At 42.8% G+C, this 18,788-nt stretch overlaps 1 protein-coding gene across 2 annotated transcripts; it reads left to right on the forward strand.

Annotated features, from left to right (window-relative positions):
- Nucleotides 1-1,467: 1,467 nt before the first annotated feature.
- Nucleotides 1,468-18,342, forward strand: lrig3 (leucine-rich repeats and immunoglobulin-like domains 3). 2 transcript variants are annotated; one of them, XM_061668179.1, is made up of 19 exons: nt 1,468-1,939; nt 5,880-5,951; nt 6,065-6,139; nt 10,346-10,480; nt 10,644-10,787; nt 11,575-11,718; nt 11,801-11,944; nt 12,762-12,905; nt 14,112-14,192; nt 14,289-14,360; nt 14,690-14,761; nt 14,891-15,054; nt 15,347-15,682; nt 15,802-16,083; nt 16,170-16,646; nt 16,862-17,020; nt 17,100-17,240; nt 17,327-17,584; nt 17,686-18,342. In XM_061668179.1, the coding sequence occupies exons 1-19, from the start codon at nt 1,743-1,745 to the stop codon at nt 17,928-17,930; spliced, it is 3,342 nt and encodes a 1,113-aa protein (XP_061524163.1). In that variant the 5' UTR covers nt 1,468-1,742; the 3' UTR covers nt 17,931-18,342. The 2 variants fall into 2 exon arrangements, with proteins under 2 accessions (XP_061524163.1, XP_061524164.1); XM_061668180.1 differs by having other exon boundaries at nt 17,327-17,575.
- The last annotated feature ends 446 nt before the right edge of the window (nt 18,343-18,788 follow it).

The raw sequence follows: 18,788 nt of genomic DNA on the forward strand, positions 1-18,788 counted from the left end.
TCAAGGACTGAATATCAATTAAGGCTTCTGTTATGGACTTTATCGCTATAATAAGGTCGTAAATTTAGGTCTTTGGTGAAATATATTAGTTGACAATAACAACTTAGTAATAATTGATATACATGGACATTGCTCAAATAGTCTGATTTAAAGCGGTTCATGTTGAACATCCCAAATGTCAGAATGTGAGCTGTACAGTAAATGTATTCATAAAGTGATAACGAAGAATAATGGAAGTGTATTATGTTGAGTCCAAGATTAATTCTGTGCCGTTTAATTTCTAATGCGTTTTCTTTTTAATTTAATTGAGAATTTAAAAAGAAATTAAGATAATGAATAGAATACATTTAAAAAAAAGTTTGATATTAAACTGAATTGATTCAATGTATTAATAGACTTCCATTGTTCTTCTTTATCACATATATAGATATACATATATATTTTTTAGGGCTGGGCAAGTAACGGGATTATGGGCAATCCCAGGTGTCGGTATCGGGACGATACCGGCCTGAGTTCGAGATATCGGGTACTTGTGAAGGCTGCGGATACCGCAATAAAATCTGACTTCAAGCAAGTCCTCCTCGTCAGTAGTTGGTGGTACACTGCAGTGCTATGACACATCGGTGAATCATCATGCGCGTCAGAAAGGAAGTAGGGTCTTTGTTCACAATCCGCAATGCGGAACATTACGTGAGTAAACCCGGGAAACGGGTAAACGGGCTTCCGGTTTATGCTGCAATAACTAGCAAAACAACTGGTTGATGACAGGATTGTTTGAACCTGGACTAGCAAAAAAAATATATTTTTTTTTAAATCTTTGTGGCTCTTGTCTTCAGACAAAGGTTAGTGTATGGTCATCATTTTTTTATACAAATATGATACAATATGTAAAGAGGAACAAAGCCTATACATTGGCTATTGTCATCTTTGGTCAGTGCTGTGCTCAGTGGTGACACCTTGTGTTAAAAAAAAACAAAAAAAAAACATCATAGATGTTTAAAGTTCCTACGGGTGCTTTATTGAGTTCCCCTTCCCCATTTACATGAGCGAGAAGGAAGGACTGTTATTCCAAATTCCAAAGTAGGTTGTGCATATACCCGGCTGCCATTGTGTTAGTTTAAATTTTATCAAAAGTACTAGTGGTATCTGTACTCTGTATCGGTGAGTACTCAAGAGTCAATACTCCCACGTACTGGTATTGGTGTAAAAAAATAAAAAAATAAAAAAAAAAAGCTAACAGACGTGCCTATTTTTGATTGTATTTTTAACATGATAAACAAATATGAATTGCATTAAGTGTGTTCTTATCCAAAACAATCCATCCATCCATCGCTTTTTGATGGCTTGTATCGAGGAGCGAGTTTTGGACTACACTACCCACAACCCCCACGGCCTTGGGCTCCGCCCCCCGCATACCTCTTCTGAGCGTTCATGCGGCTCTTGGGACCCTCAGTCCACATAGTGCAACAGCAAGCAGAGAGGAGCGCTCACTCGGAAAAGTTTGACGGAAGGAATGATCAAGTGCGAGACCACCGCTTTTCTTTCACTATTCACCATTATGACCGGCACAACAACACGGAAGAGGATTTAAAAGGATCTACTTTGTGTCCCCCCAGCATCGTCACATTTTGGATTTCTCTCACGCTTTGGGGGATTTGTTGCGCAAGCAAAAAAACAAAAAAAAACACAAAAAAAAAAAACACTTCTGAGGTGTCTTTTTTGTTGGACGGGGGAAAGTAAAAATGTTTTCCTCCATGCAGCCAGGCACTTATGCGGGTTCCCTGGTGGTTTTTTTGCTGTTTTGGGGTACACATTTCGGGGTTGGAGCGAACACAAGGACGTGTCCCGCTCCGTGCGCTTGTTTTGGGGATCTAGTGGACTGCAGTCGTCTGAAAAGGGGACAAGTCCCGCACTCTCTCCCGGAGTGGACGGTTCAACTGTAAGTTTATCAATTTTCCTCATTTTCTTGAGTTTTACACTTAAATGAGCAGTGGAGGGAGAGCTTGGCACTGAGATGCTCCACATTCCTCTCCCAGTGAAAAGTGGCTGGCTTGTAAACCACATGAGGAGTATTGCAAAGACTGGTGATTTTGTCCCCCTTTATGTTGCTCTGGTTTTTAAACTTGTACTCTCTGTACATCTTTTTAAACCTCTCATTAATCTATTTTTGAAAGGGGTTTATTTATGCATGTCCCTCACAGCAGTAAGTGGAGCTCCTGGGGGCCAAATAAGTTTTTTTTTTTACACATCAATGTGCCTTTGTGTAGGGTGAATCATTGTAAACTAATCCCCTCAGTGTCTGTTGGTTTATTATTATTATTATGGTTATAAAAAAGGTAACGTGAAAAGAGTGTAGAACCAGTGTTATGAACAAGTTTTAAATTGGGATTCAATTTTGTAAAAAAAATCAGCTGTCATGTGTCATTCTCACAACATAAACCAGATTGAGTGTTTCCACCTACAGCGCTATCTGTTTCTCATTTGTCCGCTTGGAAGCAGCCAAAATAGCAAACAATAGTTTACTGGCACGCTCTATGCTGTGCTCTACTTTACAGACAATAATTCATACTGGACTTTTTTTCTTTTTTTTTTATTGATCTGCGTAAAGCCAGATCATTTTTATTAGCCCACATTTGGTTACATTTGATTCGAGGCCTTGTTCACAAAGATCCTACATTTGAATTCTTAATGTTGAGGAGTCACTGCTCTGGAAACTTTTACGTTTGCCAGAGAAAACAGGCCGAGGCCGCCTGGTAATCAAGACTGGCCTCCCAAAGAAAATGTGTGCGTGTGTGTGGGGGGGGGGGTGAACGACATTCTACATGGGGGGAAAACTCTTTTCACTCTGGCATGCTAATTTACGAGTGGCTCTCCAGCACATCTTAAACCCCTTAAACTGGCGGGGCCCTTTGTTTTCCAGCACCCCATTATTTCTGCTGAATTAGCAACACCAGAGCCATGGTACTGATTAAGGAGGGGCATGTAGGATTAGTTTGCAATAAAAGGGGAGGCGGAGGGGAGGAGAAAGCGAAAGGAGGCAACAGGAGTAAAAAGAAGCCATGGAAACGTGGGAGGTTACATAACAACATAGTCAAGATGCCCTATTCCCTTGATAGACTTCAATACCGTATTCAACAGTGAGTGGTGGCATGCATTGCCATCCTCTCATTTACTTGTGCTATGATCATATCTAAATAGTACTGAACTCTACTAGTTTTGTTGTTTTGTTTTGATGGGTGATTTAAGCCCACTTTTGTCATAACAATTGCAACATGAAAATGTGTTTTCATTGCCATTTCAAGATGGCACTGATACTGTATAAGCACACAACATTTTTAATCCAGATAAAACTTTTAAAAATAATGGGTAGTAACAAGTACTGATTAGATTTGACTATTGGGCGAACCAATTGCTCTTTTTTAAAAATAGTTTTATATTAATTTAAGATGCTGACATGTTGCCCTTCTGTAGACCACTAACTAGTTTACTCAACAGCGCCTCTGCTGATCGCAGCTCACAAGTGCACCCCAATTTGCCTCAATCCCGTTTAAGGCATGATTAATCAGCAATAGATTCCAGACAACTGACATCATGGTCATTGCTAAATGAGATTCACTTAACTTTTCTACCAAACAACAAGGCAGCATTAAACTAAAATGTATCATTATGGCCATACAGAAGCAAAAATGTGAATTATTAGCAACTTGAGTAAAGCAGCATATATCACTCTGTTGTAAATTTCTGGATTTGCCGCTGCCATGTGTCAGTGTTATCTCCATCCACAAACATTAATAACAGCTCTTTCAGCTGAGGTGTAACTCCTTCATTCACTTTTCAGCTCCTGATAAGAAGGTCGAGTTGCACGTTCTCACATATTATGCAGGCCGTGGCCTGTATATGTAGCGTTATCTCGCCGTACTCCCGCCCTGCTTTGTGAGGGAAGTGGAAGTGTCGGAGCCACTCGGGGTTTATCTAGGCCTCGTGATAGGACACCTTTCCCATATGGTCCCCAGTACTGGAACTAAAAACAACAACAACGCACATAGCTGCATTCTTTGAAAGGCTAAACGAGTGGTTCTATTTAACAGCAAAAGTAAAACACGAAAACCAGGTCACCTGAAATTTCAGCAGAGGTGTTACAAAACCATGAAAGTGTAACTTTTCCCGACATTGTGAATAATTTACCGGGTTCCTCCCCTCCTCCCAGTGTAACTTGATGGATTCCAGATGAGGAAGGCAGCATGGGGAGGAGGTTTAAAGAAAAAAAGGGGGTCTGGCACCACAGCGTTGATCGTGTGCAGCCGCGTCAATAACTCCATGGCTTTATAGCTCACAAGGCCCCGCTTGGCAGACTCCTCACACCGGTTTTCAGGTGCGTCTTCAAAACAAGGCCACAAAAAAAGCAAAGAAGCAAGACTCGCACCCTTTCTGAGACGTGGCCAAGCACAGCTCAAGTTAGGCTGGGACGGATTTGAGCTCCAAAAGAGGTCCCGGCCAAAATCAAGATCTCATGGAACGCAATTCAAAGCTAAAAATGGCAACCAGGTGGCCTGACTTGCTTTCCAGACAGTTTACTGCACACCTTTTTCAGCTTTTATTGAAGGCACATTACTTTAAACTATTGTATCAACCAGAGCCTGGATACAACTCGAAAGAGACAAGTAGTCCCGGCCAGTACTAAAACCTTGACTCCAGCCCCAGAGTCCAAATCCATCGCCAGGTTTGGACTTCCCTTCAGCTCGTGAGGGAAAAGTCATCCCTGAGTAACGGATCCGTTTGTTGCTTTTGGCCAGATGTGTCAGCACAGGCCTCGAGATGAGGCGAGCTGTTTGGCGTGTGCTCTCTCTCTTATGTCAGAAAGACAAAAGGAAAAACATGAGCAGCATTAAGCCTTTTTACTACTTCTTGGGCTTAAATGTGAAAAAGCTGTGAGTTTTGTTAGGCATTTGGGAGTCATATAAAACACGTCAAAACAATCATTTGCTTGCATATTGTCCTCTCTTTGCTTTTTAATGGCAGTTTCCTGAGAATAGTAACATATGCAAGTACACTCCCGATGGGCTTTGAGCAGTATAGTGATGACACCGGAACAGTCCAATTGGACGCAGAGTATCACTCAAAAAAGGAACCAACTAGCAATATTTATAAAGTCCTGAACATGTTTTGTCTTACTCCATGCAGGTTTTGAGGTATTTTTTGCAGAATAGCATGAGCATTCATACAATAAGACTATGTGGAACTGTGACGATAATGTTTTAAGACACTATATTTTCCCAAAATCTATCACTAAACAATAATATTGTGGGTTTTGCAATGCCTCTAAAATCATGAAAAATAAGGCCCGCCCTTATTATTTTTTTACAATGTATTTTATTGCTTTTGAATCAGTATTGTTGTTATTATTATTATTGTTATTTCCTTTCTTGATTCTCTATCCAATTCTTTTTCTTTACTCGGTAATATGAATCCCCCTGGGTCTGAAATAGACAACAAACAGTTAACTTTCCCTTAAGTGTCTCTGTTGTGTGAATCTACGCACTGCACAAGGCTGTGGAGTAGTGGACGGAGCCAACACCGGCAAGAGTGTACCAGTCTGCCGACGTTCCATGAGCCCACTCACGGCTAATGACACAGCCGTCCAACTCTGTCGGCTCACTGTGTGATCTAATCGCCGGCTCACCACAGCAACGACAATTTATCGAATCCGGAAAAACTATCGTGTACATTTTATTATCGAACAATATAGCAATTATTGTGATAAGCCTACTTCTGTGTTTGCAATGTTAATCCGAAGTGTAATTACATTTGTGTAGCGCCTGAGTAATATGGCCCATGGTGTATACTTTTCCCTTATTTTTCTTCTCTCCCCCCCTTCCCAGGGACCTGAGCCATAACAAATTGCAGGTGCTCGACAGCACTTTGTTTTCCAAACTGCAACATCTGAATGAAATGTAAGTGTGGTGGCTGGTGCTTGGAGCGTCCTAGAATAAACACAAAACGTCTGTCACTGTCTTAGCCACGCCGAGCTGTATTTTTAACTGTGTTCTTTTTTCCCCTCTCACAGCAGGCTGAACCACAATGAACTGGACACAGTGCCTGATTTGGGACCGTACGCGTCAAACATCACAACATTGGTTCTGTAAGTAAATCTTTCAAGAGGGCTTTTGTGGGGTGTACTCTGGTACTTGTCCGGTTGTCAATGCTGCCTGATGTACAGTAGTGCCGGCTTCCCAGGGGAGGGTGCGAACCTTTTTGCCTGAGCTGGTTCCCAGACTGGGCAGTCGCAGACATGGCAGCTGGCCCCAGACAGGTCACATGGTGAAAAACAAATGCCAATGAAAATGTTTTGTTTCGTGGCTCCTGCTGCTGATGTATTTTTAACCTGAAAGAAAGATGGCAATCAGTAACGGTGGCTATTCTGGATAAAATAATTTTCATTACAAGCATCCAAACATACTGCAGTTCAATGTGCCGTTGGACCTTTTTCCACTCTCTATCATATGTTCTCACCAAGAGAAACCAGTACGTGCTTTCTCGACAACAGGCGATACTATTGTGTGAAACCTCAACAATCTTTCCTTTCTTTGGCATGTCTCACCAAACCAACCGCCGTAAAGTTATTTTGGAAGAATGTATCCGTCTCCGACACAAAGGCGTTCACTTGACAATTTGTTTTCATATTTATTGCCCAAGTGTCACCTCCAGCTATACGTTTTCATCCAAGACAACAGACAGACAGGATGGCCAGTATTTCAGGCTTCTTTCAGGAAACAACCTTTATAGTACAGGATGGTCTACTATGATGTATTTTTCTTTTTTTTTTTTTTTTTTTTTTTTTTTTTTTTTTTACACATGCTCAGCCAAGGGCATGTGTAAAAAAAATGGGCTACCATTTGAATTGTGGGGCAGATCCTGCTTTTAAGATTGCTGCTCTAGCCAAGTACTACTATCTAGAAAATTAGAGCAAATTATCCTACATTAGGCTCTTTCTGGGGGAAAAAGGGTCGAATTAAAATATAAGGAGCCTTGTTTCAGCACATCTGACTCACAGTTCTGATCTTTGTGGTTCAAATCACTGCTTCTGCTTTTCCTGTTAGGTCCAGTAATGTCTCTAAATTGTCCATAGGTGTCAGTGTGAATGGTTGTATGTCTATATGTACTCTGTGATTGGCTGGGGACCATTCCAGGGTGTACCCTGCCTCTCACCCAAAGACAGCAGAGAGAGGCTCCAGACCACCATTGACCATGCAAAGTTGATGGATGGAGCCATGTTTGTCGGCTGTGTGCATTTAAAACAACACTGTTGACCTTGAACATTTCTTATTGTGCCTGCAAATGAGCCTGTATTGGGAATCCAAACTGTTAGCATCTGGCGGTGGCAGGAACATACAGTAATTATTTTCAAATGTGTTGAAAGCAAAATGAAGTGCAAGAGTGGCCACAAAGCAAAAGCAAAAAAAAAAAAAAAAAAAATCTCTCACTGGCGTTCTTACCGCCTGTGTTGCGTGACATCCTCCCTCTCTCTCCAGTCGAACATTTTTCCTGAATTTCTCTCCCTACTTCAATTTCTCAGAGCTGAAAGGGTAGTAAGGGGGAGGGGGGAAGACCTCAGGGTATCAAATACCACCTATTCAAACAGCCAGTCAGACATAGCGGCAGCTCTCGTCGACATCCTTGACCTCGCAGCTTCGAGTAAAAACAAACGGCAATAACCCTGCAGCTGGTAGTAATTGAGTCGTGATCATCTAAATTAATTGAACAATTTCCCAGGAATTTATGGAGGTGGTCTACCCCACCGCGACTAAATCCCCAAGACCGTGTTGCAACAAATGACCTGTAGATCCCAGGTCTGATTAGAAGTTCAGGAGGGTCGGTACACTTGACATGGAAAAAGGAAAATAGTTCACGATGAGACTCTCATAATAACCCTCATCATTCCTATTCATGTAAAACTCATTCACCTTCAAGGAGCCTCTCTGAGCATTTGCAATTTCGAATGCCTAAAACTGTAAAGCCGAGCATCTATTGGTGTGAGATACGCGCAGAGATGAACATTTTGACGGCAAGTCCTGGTTTTCATTATAGGCGCCACTGCAGCGAGCGCGAGTCGTCAGATGACTCCTCAAAACTCAGTTCTTCTTCCAATAGGAAATACCAAATACACACACACACACACACACACACACACACACACACACATACACTCCACCACCACACGTTTCACGCATGCACACACACGATCATAGGACAGTTTTAGCAAAAGCAATCTCAGTTTTAAAGAGCTCCCAGCAACTTGTACAAGTGAGAGGCTTGACGGCAGTTGAAGCCCAGTAAAGTCGTGCAATATTTTGCAACTTTTATTGGCATATTTTATCACTTGAAGTTATAATGTGAGTAATACCAAGGAAGTTATGCTCCTGGTACCAACGTATGCTATTGCTTCAACTTGCCTCAGTTTACAGTGTGCAGTCAATGCAAAAGGTACCCCCAGTTGTTATTGACTTCCTAGTGTCTGATAACAACAACGGTTAACACGTTCAAAGTGTACTTGTTTGAACTCAAAGGACTGTGTTTTAACTAAAAAGGGTTAGCATCCTTTTGATTAAGGCAGGAAGAACCCAGATAACCCCGAGAGAGAAACTGGAAAGGCTGGTTCTCTCGAGCCCCCTTCTCTCAGCGGCCAGTCAAGGGAACATGAAAACCGAGATACAGGTGGTGTGTGGCGCTTTTGTTTAGGAGCCGGGGGCTGTGGTGTGTGCAAAGCCCTTTGCAAATCTCCCAACAAAGAAGGTGCCTGTGCAATTTTATTGCTGACAATGATCCCCCCCCCCTTTTTTTTTTTAAATTTATTTTTTAAAGTGTGCCATTTTATATCAGGATACGACCTACTTAGGATACGACCTACTTAGGATACGACGTTCAAGTACTATACAACATATGCAATTCCTAATCTCCTATGCATCTTTAGTCATGCTGTTGGAGCAGCTATCTTGCTCCCCCACATGTTGCCAACCACCAGCTTGTCTTCACTGGGCTCCATGCTCCAATTCAGACTCAGAGGGGAGAGACATGCTCTGGTGGGTTTTATTCCACCGTCGCCCCACAGTCCAGCCAAATTCTCCGGGCAGCCATCCATGCCGGCTCCTTGTTTGCCTGCTGAAAATCCTCCCCTCTGTGTGTTTATATCATACCGTTACCGAAAGACAAGACTATTCCAATGAATATAAAATGTAAGATAAATAGAATGTAGTTTTAATCACTTATTGGCATCCCAAGCCATTGTTACAACTGACTCCCTCGATTATGACAAGAAGCTCTGAGAGCAAAACTGCATGTCAGGATTACCAGGAATGTTCCTTGTATTACAGTACTATTTTCAACAGCTCAACCTTTCCATATTGCTTTCCTTTAAATTAATATTTACTGCTGACTTAATGCACAAATTAAGCAAGCAACCGTTGGTACTCTACCGATGGCGTTGGTACACCAATGACATGGTGCTAAATGTCTTACAGAACAATTGTTGACAATGAAAAGGTATGGTAAGCATTCAGACCTTTCCTAAGATGTGTAAAGCAAGTTAATGCACTTCTCCCTTGTTACGGCTCTTATGGAGCGTTCGGTCCTGTAGGTCACACAATATTAAATATTCCCACAACAAAATATCAACAACACCACATCCCGAATTAAACCGACATTATAAAACTGCCCTCTATTTTCTTGCTTTAGCGGAAAAACGGGATCAGAAAAACTAACAGCACTCTGGTCAGTAAGGTGTATCTGGAGGAGGGGACGAAGAGCGGCTGCAAGCAACGCAATGAATACTGAAAACGAAGCCTGTAGTCTGGTGCATTGGAGGGAATTCCTGCCTCCCCCTTACCCTTTCTGCAGCAGAGTGCGATGCACAAAGAGGGCACTGTACAGCCTCTGTTTATAACTAAGCAGTCCCTGCACTGCAATTTAGGAGGCGTGCAACTCAGGAAATTGCTGGCCTGTGCCAAGGCATGCTTTCACTGAGGGAATGGTATTCATCAGCCAAGTAATTGGCAGGTTACTTTTTTTAATACCTTGTTGGTAATTACCTTATAAACAAAATAACACATCGCTAAACAGAACAGGTGTTTGGTTCAACGGCATTGATCACATTGGGTAATTTGCTGAAAATGTCACATTGGGTGATAAGCTTTTGCATTGCCTGTGACGGTTTGTCATATTTGTTCATAACCACCAGCTAATTGAGGAACTCCACTGTTTGCGTATGGGGCAACGTGAGATGGGTGCACGCCGCTAGTCAAATACACAGTATTTCTGTCATTTATTGGAGCGACGGTCTCTGTATTTTCAGAGCAAACAACAGGTTCTCCAAGATCGCTACGGAGCAGCTCAGGCCTTTCCTTGCCCTGGAAACGCTCGACCTCAGCAACAACAACATTGTGGAAATCAAGGCCAACTCCTTCCCCACACTGCCTCTGAAGAGCCTGTGAGTCTTTGCACATAGACATGGATTTTTACATCAATATTCATCATTTAAATATCCAACAACACTGTATTCTGAAACCCCATCTCTGGTTTAGATTTTTAAATGTTCCCTATCCAATTTATCATGTTGGTACTAACATTTCTGACACATTTCTTCCGCTCAGGTTCCTGAACAACAATCGCATCTCCTCACTGGAGACAGGCTGCTTCACCAATCTGTCCAGCAGTCTTCAGATTCTCCGACTCAACCGCAACCGTCTCTCCTCCATCCCAGCCAAACTCTTCCAGCTACCCAACCTGCAACACCTGTGAGCTACTTTTTTTTTTTTTTTTTTTTTTTTACTTGACATATACATATATATATATATATATATATATATATATAAGGTTGCAAATTCTGGGAATTGTCAAAGTTGGAAACTTTCCATGGGAATTAATAGGAATTTATGGGAAAAAAACAGGAATGTACTAAATTGAAGGTTGCCTCTTAATAGGGAACTTATCCAAATAGTCCAAATAGTTGTTGTTCTTTTCAGCATAATCCTGACTTTAAAAAAAAAAAACCTGATTTCATCCAAGTACTGTTGAATATATCTACACGCACTGTGCATTCTTTCATCACATGCACAGATGATTCTAGAATCATTTGTATTTTTGGATTGGGGTGCATTTTTGTTCATCTTTGAATGAGTTGGGTCTTCAATGAAAGAATTGAGTGTTAAAAATATTTAAAACTTGATAAAGTGTCACTTAAAATAAATTTGTTGAACTGTTATGCAGTCACTGATGGTGTAGTGGTACACTTTCCTGACTTTAGTGCGGGCGGCGTGGGTTCAGTTCCCACTCAGTGACGATGCGAGTGCGAATGGTTGTCCATGTCTATATGTGTGCCCTGCGGCTGACTGGCGACCAGTTCAGGGTGTAGTCCGCCTTTCGCCCGAAGTCAACTGGGAAAGGCTGCAGCGCCCCGTGACCCTAACCAGGATAAGCGGTGTTGAAAATGGATTAACTGCTATGCTTTTTAATTGTATTATTTTGTTATGTTATTAAGTTGTTATTTTATTTTGTTTGAGTGTGTGTTGCTGTGTGTTTCAGAGAGCTAAGCAGGAATCGAGTGCGCAGGGTGGAAGGCTTGACGTTCCACGGTTTGCACGCTCTTCGCTCTCTGAAGATGCAGAGGAATGGTCTGAGTCGCTTAATGGACGGGGCCTTCTGGGGCCTCAGCAATATGGAAGTCCTGTAAGTGCTTCAACAAATCGGGATTCTGTTCTTCCAATCTTCCAAGTGTAAAAAAACGAGTTTTGTGTGTGTGGTCCCGCAGGCAGCTCGACTACAACAACCTGACGGAGGTGAGCAAGGGCTGGCTGTATGGCCTGCTGACTCTGCAGCAGCTCCACCTCGGCTCCAATGCCATCAACAGGATCCGGCCTGACGCCTGGGAGTTCTGCCAGAAACTCAGCGAGCTGTGAGTCCGGCCCCTCGTTTAACTCCCCCTCCTCCTACCCTCCTTCTGTTATTCCCTCCTCACTTTCCATTCACTCTCTGAACTCCCAACACTTCTCTGCGCTGGCCTCTCCTCCTCTCTGGCACCCCCGCCTGCCCTTCCTCACACTGTAGCTCCTCCTGACGCCAAGAACCGCGCAAATGCAAAAATACACACAAACAAAGCACTGTCTCTTTTGTTTTGCCACTCAGTCTCAAACAAAGTGCCACCAAAAAAATTATGTCGCTTTTTAAACCTACTTTTTGTCCTCCACTACCAAAGCCAGTCAGTCACTTTCCCAAACTATGAGGCAATATTACCGAATTGGATTGCTCTAGATTACGTTTCCTTTGTTGTGACGAGTGTTTATAGCAGCAGTCACTGGGGCTTTTATTTTATTTTTTTACACTGAGAGGTGGTTGTTGTCCTTTTTTCCCCCCCTTCCTCTCTTTTCACTCACTGTTATCACAATCCGGCAAGTAAACATGCCGCCAGCCGGCTGGGAACATACCCAGCTATCTGATTTGCTCTCGGCCTACCCTCCTATGAAGAAAAAACACTGTTGCGAACTTTGATGTCCTCCTACTCGCATAAAATACGAGTTGATAAAAGTAAATAGGCTTATTATGAAGTAACAGTAATATATTATACTGTACCGTAATAGGCCATCTGATGGGATTTATTGGAATTACAGTTTTGTTTATGTAATTTAAGAGATAGTTAGTGCGTCATTTTTAATTGGATGGACAGATAAATGTGCTACTGTTCTTATGTTCGTGTCTTCATTTTTTCCCTGCAGCATCCTCTCTTCCAACCACCTGTCTCGACTGGAAGAATCCAGCTTTGTTGGACTCAGCCTGCTCGATGAGCTTCACATTGGGAATAACCGTGTTAGTTTCATCGCCGACGGAGCATTCCGAGGCCTCTCCAGCCTGCAGACATTGTGAGTGAGAGATTGCACAATTGTTTTTTGTCAATGTCTTTATGTCCCCAAAGTGTTCTGTAAATTGACTGTCTGTTGTACTAGAGCGGCTCCAACTACCGGAGACAAATTCCTTGTGTGTTTTGGACATACTTGGCAAATAAAGATGATTCTGATTCTGATGATTCTGATTTGCATTGAATACTTTTTTGTACAATATTCGTCCGAATAAAATCCAAACTCTGCTAAAACTTTCCCTTTACCAAAAGCAAGGACTTTTTTATTTTTTATTTTTTTTTTAAGTTTATCAGCTCCCTGCAATTGGTGCAAACCTAACACCCAATGTTGCAATGCAAGTTTTCAAATCATTTACTTGTTGCTCCTTGGCCCCCAAACCCCCTCTCCACCTCCTTCCAAACGCCACCATCAATTCTATGCCTGAGTGGAAATATCCTGCCTGATTTGTTTTGGGGATGTGAACTAGATTACCGTGTTGAGGTCGCTCCAAATACATTAAAAAAAACCTCCAAGAGGCACAACCCCTGACCTCAAAACACCCCCAATGCCCTCCCACATCCATCCACCCATCTCCCCACCACCTCCTTTCCCATAGACGAACTTCTTAACATTTCGTCTGGTGGAGATTTTTTAACTGGAACCAAATGTGAGTTGCACTGCTAGGGTCACCATAGGGCAGGTGTGCATCTTGGTTGACACACATTGCTTCAGGGCAACCTACACCCACTAAACGCTAAAACCACACACAAACCTTCTATCTTGATCACTGAGTGAGAAAGGGATGCAACTTTTCTTGGCCATTCTTGGACTTTTAGAGAAGGAAAAACAGAACAGTCCCACATTCTTGGATTTCTGTCTGTTTTTGAAAGGATAAGCAACTACCACAATGACTTTGCTATGTTGAAAGATAAGAAAGGGGAGCAGTTTTCATCAGGAATTGGACCGCCGTTGACCGGTTTTGATTAACAGTGAATTAATCAGTCGCTTTAATGCAACAAATGCACAATCTATTCACAGTTACAATCCATATACATACGTGCTGACACTGTTTTTGAAGCTACAGCCACAAAACCACAACTACATTTTTTAAAGTAATTGAACTAATCTCGCTCCTTTCACATTCATTTTTATATTTTATTATGTTATTTAAGTTTCTTAAAGCATGGAATTTTTCAACAATGTGTTTTTTGTCTCGCTCTTCTAAAAAAGGGATCTCCAAAATAACGAAATCTCCTGGACCATAGAGGACATGAACGGGCCCTTCTCAGCATTGGACAAACTGAAGAAAATGTAAGTTTAGAATCAATCCACTATGATTGTTCAACTTGAAGGTTTTGATTTGGGGAAAAATGTGAAATGAATTCGTATTTCCCATTTCTTGCACAGATTTCTTCAAGGAAACCAAATTCGTTCAGTGACCAAGAAGTCCTTCTCTGGCCTTGATGCATTACAGCACCTGTGAGTCACTCGCATTGTTTCCAAAAACAGAACCAAGAGAACGAGTCCACTTTTGTATCGTTGCAAGTTTGCCTTTCTGTATTGATTACCAATGTCTGTGTGTACAACAGCTGCATTTGATTGAGTTTTTTTGCAGCCATTGCTCTGAGGAGCCAAACGTTGATTAACACTGGAAGCTCCTGCCTATAGTTTTATTGGTCTGGAGTTCAGACCTTAAATGAAGTTTACAGAATGATGGAGTAACTCGCTATGGCTGCAGCCATTCTTTTGGGCTTTTTATTTCTGCACACCTTTCAGCTTCTAACCTAACCTACTGCTGTTCTCTACAGAGACTTGAGCAATAACGCTATCATGTCCATCCAAGCAAATGCTTTCTCTCAGATGAAGAATCTACAAGAGCTGTAAGTTTTTGTTCTGTTTTCATTCTCCTTTCCCTTTTAATAAACTTAATTAAATCATTGTTAACCAGCCCATTTGCAGTGAATTCCACACAAATTAAATAATTGGGTTTTTTTCTCACCCCCTGACAGGCGTCTAAACACCTCCAGCTTGCTGTGCGACTGCCAGCTCAAGTGGCTCCCAGTCTGGGTGGCAGAACAAACCTTCCTCCCCTGCATTAATGCCAGCTGCGCCCACCCGCAGATGCTGAAGGGCAGAAGCGTGTTTGCCGTCGGCTCCGAGGAGTTCGTGTGCGGTGAGCGATGCGTTTACACTGGAGAGCCACATGCCGTCACGCCTCAAAAACAGCCATTTATACAGCCCCTTTTCCATTTATGAACTGACCCAGATTGTTCAATATTTTCCCCTGACTCCTGGATGACCAAACGAGAGCAATGAAGGCAACCTGATGGAAATATACTAACCTTTCCGCTTTGCCAGTTGCTCTTTTCTCCCCCTGAGAGCCTCATTTGCGTCGTCTCATATTAAAAACCAGATTAAAAACCTGAGTGTTAATACAGCAAAATAAATCCCTCTTTCTTACGCAGATGATTTGCCAAAGCCTCAGATCACCATACAGCCAGAGACCCAGTCAGCCCTGAAAGGAGCTAACGTGACATTCGTCTGCTCGGCCGCGAGCTCCAGTGACTCACCTATGACGTTCGCCTGGAAAAAAGACAATGAGGTCCTTAATGACGCCGAGATCCACAACCAGGCTCACTTGAGAGTACAGGGAGGTTCCGGTGGCGAGACTGAGGTGACGGAGTATACAACCACCCTGCAGCTGCATGACGTCCAATTCTCCAGTGAGGGAAAATACCAGTGCGTCATCTCCAACCACTTTGGATCCTCTTACTCCATCAAGGCCAGGCTCACTGTTAATAGTAAGTTATCATGTGAGGTATACTTATCCAGGCCAAAATGTACTGCTTGGTAGGAATTTGAATATTGTCAATCCAAAGTACACCAAGAATCTGATTTAAATATAAACTTCTGTTTCCAGTGCTTCCTTCCTTCACCAAGATGCCAATGGACCTGAGTATCCGTGCCGGAGCAACCGCCAGGCTAGAGTGCGCCGCAGTGGGTCATCCGTCACCTCAAATTGCCTGGCAGAAGGATGGAGGCACCGACTTCCCCGCCGCCCGCGAACGCAGAATGCATGTGATGCCGGAGGACGACGTGTTCTTCATTGTTGATGTCAAGACAGAGGACATTGGTGTTTACAGCTGCACGGCTCAGAACATTGCTGGGGCCATTTCTGCCAATGCTACGCTAACAGTTTTAGGTGAGAACATATGCAGAAGAAAGGATGTCCGTGTTTTGAAATGGTTTGTCATTATCATCGCATTTATTTTCCATCCCTTTTGACAGAAACGCCCTCTTTCCTCCGGCCCCTCATGGATCGAACGGTAGCTAAGGGTGAGACTGCCGTCCTCCAATGCATAGCCGGCGGAAGCCCCGCACCGAGACTGAATTGGACCAAAGACGACAGCCCATTGGTGGTGACTGAGCGCCATTTCTTCGCCGCCGCCAATCAGCTCCTCATCATTGTGGACGCCGCTGAGGCGGATGTCGGGAAGTACACCTGCGAAATGTCCAACGCTCTGGGCACTGAAAGGGGAAACATCAGGCTGTCTGTCATACCTAACCCCAATTGCGACTCCGGAGTGCAAGGAGGGGTCGGAGTTGGTATCATTGGCGGAACGGGCTCGGATGACGATGGTTGGACGACAGTGGGCATCGTCATTATAGCTGTGGTGTGCTGCGTAGTGGGCACCTCGTTAGTTTGGGTGGTGATCATCTACCACACCCGTAGGCGTAATGAAGACTGCAGTGTTACCAACACAGGTGAGTGCTATCGTCTTTTCTTTAAAAGCAAGCAGACATACACTACACACAAAAAGTTAAGGCTATTGGGCTTTCAGTCGGAATTTCAAGATGCATATAAAATTCATTGATTCATGGATCAAACATCTGTTAACCTGAAAGCTGAAGATCCCTAACTTTTTGTGAGTAGTGTATAACAGATTGCGGTGACCAAGACTGATTTACTTGTGCAACAGATGAGACCAACCTGCCAGCAGACATCCCAAGTTACCTCTCCTCTCAAGGTACGCTTGCAGACCGCCAGGACGGCTACATCCCATCTGAGAGCGGTAGTAGCCATCAGTACATGGCGTCATCCATTAGCGGCTTCTACCTGCAACCTAAAGATATGAATGGTACAATACCCTTCGTTTACTTCAAACCATAACAAGCTTAAGTCTCTCCATGTTCCTGACAGGTTTGTCTTCTGTACAGGTCTTTGTCAGCTGGACACAGGAAGTGAAGCTGAAATGGAAGCGGCATCCATTGACCCTCTGCTCTGCCATTACCAAGGTCCAATAAGCACACTGCTTCGCCGAGACCTCTACCCCACTGAACTGTCTGAGGTCTACACAGGTCTGCATGGGTTTAAATTCTATATCTACACCACAATATGTATTAAGTTCAACGCTTCACTGTGTAACATATTTTCTTGTCATCAGGGTGTTCTGTTGACCCAAGACCAGTTTGCGCCGAGACCTACAGTGGAAGCCTGACCAAAAGAATGGACTACCTCCTCTCAGAGCCCTTTGACCTTTGCTCCTCTACGATCCTGATGCAGCTCCCTAATGCCGGCCTCCATCTTGGCCCTTCTAGCCACCAGAATAGCCGCTGCCCATCCATGGAGGAAGCAGAAGCAGCCAACTACAGCCGAGCTAATGAATGTCCCCCTCCTTACAACGGCTTCATGGGTAAGTCTTGTGAGTCATAATTTACCTCATTCCTACAGTCTACAAGTGAAAAACAAGACCATCCTAAAGGTGTCCGACCTGGGTCTCACTCACTCACTTTTCTTATCTAGGCACATTTGGGAAATCTCCCTGGAGGCGACAGCAGGACTTGTACTCTGGATACGGCCCACCTCCAGCAGCGTGTACTGGTAATAGTCTCCACGAGAACCCTTACACTGCTCCCGATGTGGACTCGGACCGCGAGGAGAACAACTGCAACAAGGACTCGGGATCGGAGCAGAGCCACAATGTTTACGAACAGCCGTTTGACAGCAACAGGACGGACGTTGTTTCTCAGAGCGGAACAAGCTGTTAGCTGAGAGACTAAGCAACTTTTTGCTCCTGTTTTTCCATGAAGAGATTACCAAATATTTTAAAAATAATAATTCTACCTCACAGAGTCGACACCTTTGGAATGAAAGACTCCTGAAATGTGCAACAAGTGAATGTAAAAGAGGACATTCTGACAAAAAGGTACAAGCATCTATATGAAGGCTTGTGGAAACTGCTTCAGTTAAATAAAATAGATGAATATAAACGTTTGTATGAAAAATATTTTATATTTTGTAAATTGTATATAAACAGATTACATTATTTTTGCTTAACATCTGTCATGTATGGGAATGTTACAGCCCTGCTAGTTCAGTTATGCCAGGTTTTTGTATTATGTGCTTTCAAGGAAGCAATGTTTTGCACATATGTAAACAAAATAAAAACACCTGAATGTGTGATGCTACATTCACTGGGGAGTATTTCTTAGTGTTGCTTGCAAGGCAGCATATGGCTGAGGTTAGGAGTGCTATTTGTTCAGACCACCAAGGAAGTTAGAGGTGTGTCAACCTAGAGAAAGAACTTTGAGACTATTTCATTGTACGGGTGGCATATTTTATTGTAATGTTATTTGCTGACATACTGCAGACACGTATTTAAAAAAAAAAAAAAAAAACACAGTTTGCAGTTTTTCCTGCTGTATATGGTGGGAAACTCAGTTAAATATGTATGCTTTTGTAGTGGTTATGTTATTGAAATGAACGAAAGAGATCTAAACACTCCATTTTAACAGTCTTTTCAGCTTCACTTTATACGAATAACTAAAAATGTTCACTCAAATGTCTCTTTTGTACTCCTGCAGTCACTACTACAACAATCTTTACCTACTATAATTTAGTTGGAT

The sequence above is a fragment of the Phycodurus eques genome, chromosome 22 (assembly GCF_024500275.1).
Source record: "Phycodurus eques isolate BA_2022a chromosome 22, UOR_Pequ_1.1, whole genome shotgun sequence".
Taxonomy (NCBI): domain Eukaryota; kingdom Metazoa; phylum Chordata; class Actinopteri; order Syngnathiformes; family Syngnathidae; genus Phycodurus; species Phycodurus eques.

What these genes read in the sequence shown, in the direction of transcription:
- lrig3 (XM_061668179.1), top strand. Translation starts at nt 1,743, where the DNA reads ATGTTTTCCTCCATGCAGCCAGGCACTTATGCGGGTTCCCTGGTGGTT. An exon ending in ACACTGCCTCTGAAGAGCCT is followed by an intron (nt 10,481 to 10,643) that starts GTGAGTCTTTGC and finishes TCTTCCGCTCAG; the next exon opens with GTTCCTGAACAACAATCGCA. An exon ending in CTGCAGTGTTACCAACACAG is followed by an intron (nt 16,647 to 16,861) that starts GTGAGTGCTATC and finishes CTTGTGCAACAG; the next exon opens with ATGAGACCAACCTGCCAGCA.